Raw genomic sequence first — 10,627 nt, 5'->3', positions numbered from 1 at the left:
TTGATCCAATCGCCGATCAAACTCTCCATTAATTTTATCAGATGCCCACTAATAAGATTGGACTTCACACACAAAACAGGCGAGTGGCGACGTACACTATAACGTCCCACCGCACAGCTGAGCAGTCGTTGTCGACCTGAGAGAGAGGCAGCTCTAATCTGAAGAGTGGCAATACAGGGTATAGCTAGTCTAGGTCGATCAAAGATCCAGATTACTATCCTGATGGACGAATAGTTCTGTGGATTTTTATTCGCAGCGATACGTTTTGACCAGCTCCGGTGTTCATATCACCCGTCGTAATCGCTATACACAAATGTACCGGTGCGCCTTGCGGCGCTCCGTAATGGTTGTCTAGTTTATAGATATGTTTAGTTTTACTGTCGGGTCACTCATTACTGATCCGCGAGCTGCATGATACTGGCATAATAGATTGCCCGATCGGGCAACCAGCAGGTGAGGCTTCATGGCCCGAGCTAAATACTAGATGACCCCGGGCCATCGGGCAGTCCTTAATGTCGAGCCCTGCATACATACATACATACATACATACATACATATCTATCAATACTCCAATTAGTAGTATATGGACTATTCTGCACTATTTCTATTATATTCTCATTTGTTTTATTTACTTGCACTATTATTGGATGTATTGTGTTGCACTGTTGGAGGAGCCTGTGAGCTAAGAATGTCCTCGTCATAACTACACTGTACAGTAGCTGTGAACACATGACAATTAAAGCCTTGAACCTTGAAGGTCCTCTTTCTCATTTGACAACAGATGCAACAACCAGTGCGTGAATACAACCAAGTACACTTTACTCCAGTACTGTACTTTGAGGTACTTGTAGTTTCCCCGAGTGTTCATGGCTCTTTCTACATTTCAGAGGGAATATAAAGTATGTTTTACTCTACTGCATTAATCTGACAGCTTGAGTTTCTTGGCCAGTTTAGAGTTTCAACACAAAATAATGCATAAAATACGTTGGTTTCTTATAAGTTGAGCGACCCAGCAATGTGTATGCGCCTACAAGTAATATAAATAATTAGATGCTTAATCAAATTTGCTTATTGACAGAATTTCTTTCATTTTTTTCCCCAGCATCTCAATGTGAAGACTTTTTCTGCATCTAGTATTTTCACTTTTGTAACACTTTGAGATAATTTTCTTTTTTCTTATACTTTAAATACATTTTCAATGCAGGACTTTTTTACTTGTAACAGACGGTTTTAAGCATTAGTCAAGTGAATCTGAATACTTTAACAACCACAAATGTTTGAGAGAATCTAAAACACGTCTACTCTTTTATTTGTTGGTTCCAGTGCCTACACAGTACAAAACTGCCCTCTAGCACAAAGGCCTTGACATATGACATGTTTAGTTCTGAGTATTTATACCAGGTGTTTTCACTAATAACACACTTCCTTTCTGACATCAGCATTTATGGCTGCCATGAATAAACCACATGAAGTTGGGCTACGCAGGGTTAGCATGCACTCACTCGTACCCTCTGTCTAGGTTGAGGATGGCCTGCACCAGCGTGTCCTCTCCGCTCTCGGGCAGCGACCGGGGGGCCGGGTAGAGGCCTTGGTTTCGTGCGCTGTGGGGTTGTGGTGCACGGGCGCTGAGGGAATAAACACACATATGAGAGGTCAGCTGCATACTGTGCAACATGGCATGCCTGAGAGGAAGATAAGGCAGAGTTTTGTTTTGTAAATATTGCAACAAAAGCAGTTTACCCAAACTCCAGAGGCCTTCCTGGGAGGGGCTCTTCCCTGGGAACTCTGTAAGGATACTCCTCCTATACAATACGAAACAAAAAGCCCTTAATTGTGAGTGTGCATATAAAACCATCAATATTAGAACAGCTAGGTAGTTGCAATATGTCTGCAGCAATTGTAAGACTGTTAGTGTAAATTCATATGTACAGTAAGTAACTCTGGTACAAATATTAGTATCAATAGTAATCTTAATTAAAAGGGTTTATAAAATAACAAAACATTCACAAAAATATCTACGAGTTCGATAACAGGGGCATATGCTAATATTTCTGACTTTCAAAACTGACTTTTTGACCCATATTTGATATTTCTCTGCTATTGAACATTCCGTTTACACATTTATCGTCTCGTTCAAATTAAGCGCATTAAGAAAGTGAAATGCTCCTTCTCAGTTGTGGAAGTTTCTTTCTATTCAATTATGTTCATAGGTAAGAAGAAAAAAACACATTAATAGTACAGGGTACATGCAGGAATCCTGAAGTCAAATGTAAAACCTTTTAAGACCTTTTTTAAGACCCTTTCCGTAAATTTTAAGACCTCATCGCCACTTTGAGTTCTAACCGGTTACCTTGGCGACACACTTTACCTCACATTGACTATATACAGTATTGATTGTCCTTCCTCCTTATCTTCCAACCATTTGGACGCTAACTTGCATTTCCCCATAACGATGTTGCTTAACAACCGGCGTAAACGGACCTTCGCGCGCTATCAAGCAGTGAGCGTGCGATGTCCTGTTCAGATGACGTCAAATCCAACGGGATGCCATAAATAAACTACACAGAATCACACTACACACCTACGCAATGATTACATTCAGGCAGACTGTAGAATCCAACCTCTTTGGACAACTTATATACTTATTGAAAACAAGCTACAAAATGTAACACCTTAGAAAATGCCGTTTAATACTTTTTAATAACCTTCATTTTCGCTAAATTGATTTATCAACTTTGAATACTTTTTAAGACCCCGCGGACACCCTGATGTTCTCACCCTCCTTGCAGGCGGCGGAACAGCTCTCCGCTCTGCAGGGAAGTGGATGTTGTCTCCGTGGTAGGCCCTCTGATCTTCATGATAATTTCGTGGCGCTCCTTCGTTCGGGAAGTAGCGTGGTCCTGCTTCATATTCGTACCCGCCGCGGCCATAATCTTCCTCCGGCCTGCCAAAGGGGACCCTCCTCTCCATCGGCCCAGCAGGACGCGGGTACGCACCCTAAAAGGATGGGTATATGTTGAGAATTGAAGTTAAACTTAAAAGAGAGGTTAGAAATGGCTATTCAATTATTCTGACCTGAGCTCCTCCGGCAATGCAACATATATAATAAAATACAAAACTACAAAATAAAAAGTGTCAATAGAATATGATATGTACAAGAACAGAATATGACATTAAATAATGTAAATTAAGACAAAATTAAAAATACGGTTTATTGCGGTGATAACTATTTATATAAATTAGTATATTGCAAGATGAAAACAGGAATGTTTATCGAGGCACTTCACAGAGCTCAGGTGTTTAGCAGTCTTATGGCCTGTGGGATAAAACTGTCCCTGAGGCTGGTGGTTTTTGTGCGGATGCTGCGGTACCGCCCTGCTGCTGACTTAGATTAAAAAAAGAGAAGAGAAGAGACAATAGGCAGAAGTCACTTTGTCCACACTCACCGGTCTCTCTGTTAAAAAGCGCTCATCGTACACGTCTCGTATGTTCCGCTCTCTCCTGTACGCCACTGCAAGAGGAAAACAATGTAAGAAACCGTATGTTCGAACATGCAATCGTGCAAGGGTAATTCCTCAAAATAAATGTAAACAAGGTCCTGTAGTCATTGATACAATATAACTGCTTATGTGTACTATAAATGTATTTGTAGTTTACGCTTGTCGCCTTTTTATTTTTTAATGCAAGTCCACTTATTTTCCTTCTGCCTTTTAACTGCACTTCACCTTTGCTGCTGTAACTCTGTACTTGTTCCCCAGTTTCATTATGTCGATAAATGTTGGTTTTGCCAAGTGCATGATGCAACACGAAGAAAGGTCTTGCATAAACAAATATATACACATAAGGCTCTGAAGTGTGTCCCAGTTCTTGCATGTGCCACATATTGTGTTTTGTAATGTGATCTCTATCAAAGCAAGGCAGTAGTTGCGTTTATCTTGTTAAAAAATAAATGAGAACTTACTTTTGGACCTCCGTTAGTCGCAGTGATGTACCGATCTTCAACACAATCTGTAAAAATATTTAGTAAATAGTGTTAGATTAAACACTTTGAGTTTTCAACTGTTGAGCGTATATAAAGAACACATAATAAGAAGGGGGAAACACGTTGTAATTGCATGGTTTGACAACTAGATGTCATCACATAAGATATACTTTATTGATCCCATACGTTTTCGTTCCACTATTTAGGTAAACACTCTTCATTACAGAACATGAAGCGGTCCTTTAAAAGGAATGTAGAAAGAAAAAAACGTTGTAGGTTGCATGTTTCCTTAAATAAGATAAGAAGCACGGTTTGACAAGTAGATGTCATCACATAACATTACATCAGTTATTGAGCTGGCTGAGAGTATTGTCTGCAGATTAACACAAAAGTAAACACAACACTAGCTTCACACCTAGACTATTAAATACAAAAACCCCTGCATGCTCTGTAATGTCAACACACTGCTTAATACTGTAGTTCCACGTACATCAAAATACTAGCAATGCTAACGTTAGCCCTCATACGTGTTGAAAGCATTCACACGTTCAATTGTATGGGATTTTCAATAGATATTAAAACCAAATACTAATTCACGCCAAAACCTTGCATCTCAGAGATGATTACGTTTTAAACAACGCACAGGAAAGGGCATTGATTCCAGTAAAAAAGAGGCAAACAATCGTACCTTTCTCTCTATCGTTTGGTTAGCTTAGCATTTCACGGTAGCTAGTAGCTAGCTACATGGACAGGCGGCTACTTTATTGGAAGAGGGAGGTGCATACGTCATCAATTGGGGACGTTCAGTCAATCTGTTTGTTTCTCTTCAAAATCTTATTATACATCCATGTTCAAAATGAGGAGATAATGGAAATTGATAAAATACAAATTATACTTTATTGATCTCAAATTGGGCTTTTTTTCTTTCGTTACAGAAGCATAAAAAACAAGTCATGGCATAAAGCTAAACATTTAAAAGAGTAGAAATTACAAGATATCACTATCTACAAATCTGTAAACTATCTGACAAATAAAACACTATTTAGGGCCAATTTACAGCAAACAAATCCGTGTACCATTAAGTGTGCAAGGAAGGGCATAGCCTATAATTGCATATACGTGTACAGTGTGAAGTTATTAAGTCAAGTTAACAAAAGAGTAATCTGAGTTTTTTTATTTAAATTGAATTTAACTGTACTGTGTAATATTAGATTAACCTGTACTTTAATCTGTTTTATAATTGCTTGAGTGATAGAGATTACGCAATGTTTTAAGTGTTTGTTGATTCTGCCTAAAGACTGCAGATGGAAATCAGAAATGAGCTCAAATCTGGCATAAATAATCTCTTCTCTTTTCTGAGACTAATGTATTTTGTATACATGGTCCAAAGTGATATTAGAAATTGAGTCAGGGAGACTATTATATTATTTGACACAAATAAAGTTAATAAAGATCATGTTTTATGTATTTTGTATTTAAATGTTTGTGGTAGATTCAATCCAATACAGTAGGGGGCGCTAATGCTCATGCTAACGCTGGTTGCCACCCGCCATAAAACCGTGAAAAGAAGAAGAAGAAAGCATTTGTTTCTTTTTGCTAAACATTAGCTTCACACTCATTCATATATCATTCGGCTTTTTAAAAAACATTATAGTTGTTATATTGTTTTAATATAGTGGAGGCTGTTTTGGTAAGTTATTTGTATTCCTCTGCTTGCACTTAATTTAAAATGTGAATCGCGACATGAATGGTGGAGTTACTAAACTAGCTAAGAAGCTGGGTGAGCATTATTAATCATGTTTAGATAGATAGATAGACAGACAGATAGATAGATAGATAGACACGACTGTATTTAACTGTATGTTTCAGCTACTGTAATATAATATATATACTATATGTCTATATTTCTGTTGCTGTAGTATATTGGCCTCTCATATCTAGAACATTTTATAGTGAGTATTCTTTGTAGTGCATGTCCTTTTTTTTTTAAAACTGTAGATATGTATATAATATACTTGTTTTTTATTGTTAAGTTTTACCTACCTACCTACCTACCTACCTATCTACCTACCTATCTACCTATCTAAAGATAAACATTACCTTCTCATAAAAAAAAATGTATCAGTAAAAAAAACTATACTCATAGCAGTATCTTAACATTATAAAACATACAGAATAAATAAGAAAACTCCCCTCTAATATACCAATCTACTAAATATATAAACATAGTATACTATATGTTGAACAGTAGCTTGAAATTAAGAGTGATAGATAGATACAGTAGATAGGTTGATAGATTGATTGATAGATAGATACAGTAGATAGATAGATAGGTAGATAGATAGATAGTACTTTATTGATCCCAATTTGGGAAATGCGTTGCAGCAGCATAAAAAACTAGAAATAAACAGTCCAAAACATATTTCTGAAATATAAATAAAATAGCATTAAAAATCTAAAAATCTATTATATACATGAGGAAAATATACATGTGGAAATACAAATGTGCAGTTACAAATATAATGCAGGATATTATTGTGATAATAATAAATATATCCTGTGAGGTAGTGTAAGTAGGCTGCAGTATGTAAGTAGGCTGCAGTATGTGCAGATTGTTCATAGAGAGCTAGAACCTGAACTATCTTTGTGATCTTTTCCTCTTCCAGTGTGTTGTATGCGTCCAGTATGAGCGGGGGGTTGGCACCAAGCAGAAGCACTGTGTATGTGTCAAACCTGCCATTCTCTCTCACCAACAATGACCTGCACAAGGTAAGATCCTACACCAGTGTTTCTCAAAGTGGGGGGGCGCGAGGGAACAGGAGGAAAAATGACTGATTCGAAAATAATGTGAGAGAGAGAGAGAGAGAGAGAGAGAGAGAGAGACTTTTTGGTCACGATTAATATAAACAATTATTTCCGAGGCACACGTTTATATGATCATTATAGTTATACACAAAATAAGAGAATAAATGAAAAACAGGTATGAAATACTATATGGCATTAAAAAAAGAATAAAGTTTAAAAGGGTGATTTGTAAAATATCCATAAAGAAAAAGTAAATCTGTTTACAGTTCTGTTTCAAATGGGTGTTGAGAGATGTATCCATAGATCTCTTCATGTTGCTCTCAAAGTGCACCAGATTGATGCATTTAACTTCAATATTTAAAAACAAATCTTCCCTGGGGAGCATGCCCCCGGACCCCCCTATGTGAGGTCCACACACCACCTATAAAAATAGCAACACTCTGCTTACACCTATATGCCGTGAGCTGATTATCGAGCCTTCATTGTAACTGTCGCGGGTACACTGTATAAACCGGTACATTAATGGGAAACCCTAAATGTTTGAGCACCCTCTATGAAACGTCAAGCTACCCCACAGCACCCCCAAAAGAAATCTCTGGCGCCACCACTGAGCCTGCAACCCCATGAAGAAATGTGAAGTGCAAAACAGGCTCATTGCAGCCACTAATGCTGTGATGAGACACACCTTTTTGCCAAATATCAGCATTTTCTTTGCAAAGTGGCAAAGTATTATAACTTATTGTTCTAGCAAAGGGGATTGCACAATTGTATTTATTTTTTTGAAATAATGTTCACGTTCATATTGATGTGTTTTAATAAATGTTAAGTTGGCCCATTACGTGACTATTTGTATTGGGGGGGCCGGACTTTTCTTTTTCTCCAAAGGGGGGGGCCTGACAGAAAAAGTTTGAGAACCACTGTTCTACACAGTGTTAGGAGATAATGTTACGGATGCTTTTGCCTGGCAACAACAGAAATAAGTAAAATACCACCGTGGAATCGAAATGAAAGAAACTTGAATATTGAAACAGATTACTTTGTCTTTTTTCAGCTATTCACCAAATATGGAAAAGTTGTAAAGTAAGTAATGGCTCTGTCGTAATTTTTTTTGCATAATTTTATTTCTTTTTGGTACACATAATGTACACATAATGTGTATAATGTACACATAATGTACATAATGTGTACACCAAAACAACAGTTAACGGCTTTGAATACTCAATTTTCTCTGACCTCTTTTAAATGACTTCTTCAAACCCATTTTATAGACTAGTATTTTTGTATCATTTAAAAAAAATGTATTTACTCATTTACTTCTCCATCATTTGTCTTCTCTCTTCTATGTTTTTCTATTTTTCTGTTTAAATTCGACCTTAATTGAATCTTGCTTTGGGCTTGCCTTACTGCGATGCTTTTTTGTTTTATAAAATTCTGGAGATCCTGCGTTTGTTGTCAAAGCACCTAACAATAACTTAATTTAAATATGCTTTATAAAGTCATTATTATTATACGTTTGGTTAATAACCGCCATGTTTATTCCAGGGTTACAATCGTTAAAGATAAAGAGACTCGCCTGAGTAAAGGGGTGGCGTTCGTTCTGTTCCTGGACAGAGAATCAGCTCATAACTGTGCCAAAGCAGTGAACAACAAACAGGTCAGTCTGTCATGTTCTTATTTTTCAGACATGTATTAGTTGCAGTCAGTGATGTTTTAATGAATAACAGATATAAACTTGATACCCCTATGTTTGTCTCCCAGTTGTTTGGCAGAACAGTGAAAGCGAGCATCGCCGTAGACAATGGACGAGCAACTGAGTTCATAAAAAGACGAAACTACACGGACAAGACTAAATGTTACGAATGTGGGGTCAGTGCATATTTAAATTATTTTATTTCAATTGCTTGTATTCTTTTCTGAATGTGTAGAAAACTATCTTAGAGGATGTTAAGTGATTGTGTGCGCTTTCAAATGAAACATGACAGGATACGGGTCATCTGAGCTACGCATGCCCCAAAAACATCCTGGGAGAAAGGGAAGCTCCGAAGAAGAAAGAGAAGAAAAAGAAGAAAGAGGCAGAGAAACCCGGGCATGTGTACGTATTTTACGGTTGATATTGTCCGATTTTCTTTATGTAAGAGTTTTGTGTTTGTAATTCCTACATATTTTCCATTTAAGTGAGGAAGAAGAAGAAGAAAGTGAAGAAGAGGGAGAGGACCCAACCTTGGACAGTCTGAGCCAAGCCATAGCTTTTCAGGTAAGTGTGCAGGGATAGAAATCAAAATAGATGTCTTGACTTTGAAGGTCCCGTGTCATGGCCATTTCTACTGATCATAATTCCATTGTTGAGGTCTACTAGAATAGATGTACATTGTTCAATGTTCCAAACTCACATTGGTTTCTCATACAGCATCTCTGTATAGTATGTGTATTCACTCTCTGTCCTAAACGGCTTGTTGGAGCTCCTGCCCCTCCCCCCCCTGTGAGCCCACTGTGCTCTGATTGGTCAGCTCACCCACTCTGTTCTGATGAGTCTACCGTTACAGCGGAACATCAGTGATTATGTGTTACCATGGCGTTAGCAACCAGACAATGACATCAGTAATGACAAACAGATGAGGATGCTTCGTGGGGTCTGGGTGCCGTGTTGGCGGGACGTTGCGGGGCTCGCTGCTGCGAGGAGCGGACAGTGTGAGCTGGCTTACTGGTGTCGTTTCCTTGTTGCTGCGTGGGGTCTGCGAGACAGCGAGACAGCCTGGCTGTGAGTTTGTGTCACTATACTCGGGAAGGAAAAAATGGAAAAAGCAAAATGTCCAACGAGGCGTACTGGGGCAGCATAGACTGTGTTAGAGTTGTACTCGCTACAGGGTGTACTTTGAGGGCTTGTGACTCTGCAGACCGTTTACATGCAGAAAAAGCTACATAACAAACACGGGGACGGGTACTAACCAGAAAAGCATCACCTTTAAATGCACCATACACTTGAATTGAATTATTAGCTTTTAGCAGTGTTATATTCCCTTTTTTCCCCATTTGTGTCCTTTCAGCAAGCCAGTATTGAGGCAGAGGAGACGCAGAAGAAGCGGGCGCGTTTGTCTCAAGAAGAAAGTGCTCACGCTTCAACATCCTCAGACTCCAAGAAACCAAGGATCAAAAAGAGCGCGTACTTCAGTGATGAGGAGGAGCTAAGCGACTAACTATAATGATAATATAGTTATAACACAGGGTTTAGACATAAGCCCTATGTTATACATTAAATATTCCTTTATTTTTGTAAGTTGTATTGTATTATATGGGAGGTGCATCCATTACACAGATACACATCCGATTTTCTTTTTACTTCTTGTACATAAAACTCAAACATTGTATTTGTTTTTATATGTCAGTCAATAAAACCTTGCTTCTTAATGACGGGCCAAATTCTTTGTTGTTATTCCGGTGTTAAACAAATAATGAGATACTGATTCCTGAAAGAGGCAGTTTTTTTCTTTTACCGGTGAACTGAGTGGAATTTTGTTCATTCATTTGTATTATGTTTCCCAAAACTGTCCAAATAAGTGTGTCAGATGTTTATTTTGTATCGCTATGTTTCCTGTTGACACACAACCAACAAGGATTCAAATGTAATGAGTCTTTCTGAACTACATGTAGTGATTTAGACGGTGTGTGTTATACTAAATATTGCAACAGCTAAAATGCAGCGGTTAAGGTCTCCTTGCTCTAAAATCTCATCTTGGGGACATTATGGAGATCTAGTTGACATGAAAGGTTCAGGATCCCCAGGCTATGGTGTTTTTCTCAGGCCCATTATAAAACCAGCATGCGTTTGGAAATGTGTCCTTT

The 10,627-nt window shown here is 38.1% G+C and overlaps 2 protein-coding genes across 3 annotated transcripts in view; one reads left to right on the top strand and one right to left on the bottom strand.

The window, feature by feature from the left end:
* pphln1 (periphilin 1) overlaps nt 1–4,757 on the bottom strand; it is an 11,256-nt gene extending 6,499 nt beyond the window's left edge. For both annotated transcript variants that reach the window (XM_010790030.1, XM_010790031.1), the window contains exons 1-6: nt 4,671–4,757; nt 3,962–4,008; nt 3,447–3,511; nt 2,779–2,997; nt 1,741–1,802; nt 1,503–1,625 (exon numbers count right to left, since the gene is read on the bottom strand). In XM_010790030.1, the coding sequence (XP_010788332.1) occupies nt 1,503–1,625; nt 1,741–1,802; nt 2,779–2,997; nt 3,447–3,511; nt 3,962 (470 nt within the window). In that variant the 5' untranslated portion in view covers nt 3,963–4,008; nt 4,671–4,757. The remainder of the gene's footprint in view (nt 1–1,502; nt 1,626–1,740; nt 1,803–2,778; nt 2,998–3,446; nt 3,512–3,961; nt 4,009–4,670) is intronic.
* A 778-nt stretch (nt 4,758–5,535) lies between these two features.
* Nucleotides 5,536–10,192, top strand: zcrb1 (zinc finger CCHC-type and RNA binding motif 1). Its single transcript, XM_010790029.1, has 8 exons — nt 5,536–5,672; nt 6,649–6,751; nt 7,839–7,867; nt 8,330–8,441; nt 8,546–8,653; nt 8,770–8,879; nt 8,963–9,041; nt 9,832–10,192. Exons 2-8 carry the CDS (start codon nt 6,668–6,670, stop codon nt 9,979–9,981), a joined length of 672 nt encoding a protein of 223 aa, XP_010788331.1. The 5' UTR covers nt 5,536–5,672; nt 6,649–6,667; the 3' UTR covers nt 9,982–10,192.
* The last annotated feature ends 435 nt before the right edge of the window (nt 10,193–10,627 follow it).

Source organism: Notothenia coriiceps, unplaced genomic scaffold (assembly GCF_000735185.1).
Source record: "Notothenia coriiceps isolate Sejong01 unplaced genomic scaffold, NC01 NC01_scaffold00033693, whole genome shotgun sequence".
Lineage (NCBI taxonomy): Eukaryota > Metazoa > Chordata > Actinopteri > Perciformes > Nototheniidae > Notothenia > Notothenia coriiceps.
The sequence above is the reverse complement of the archived record's forward strand: the minus strand, read 5'-3'. Positions and strand labels throughout refer to the sequence as shown.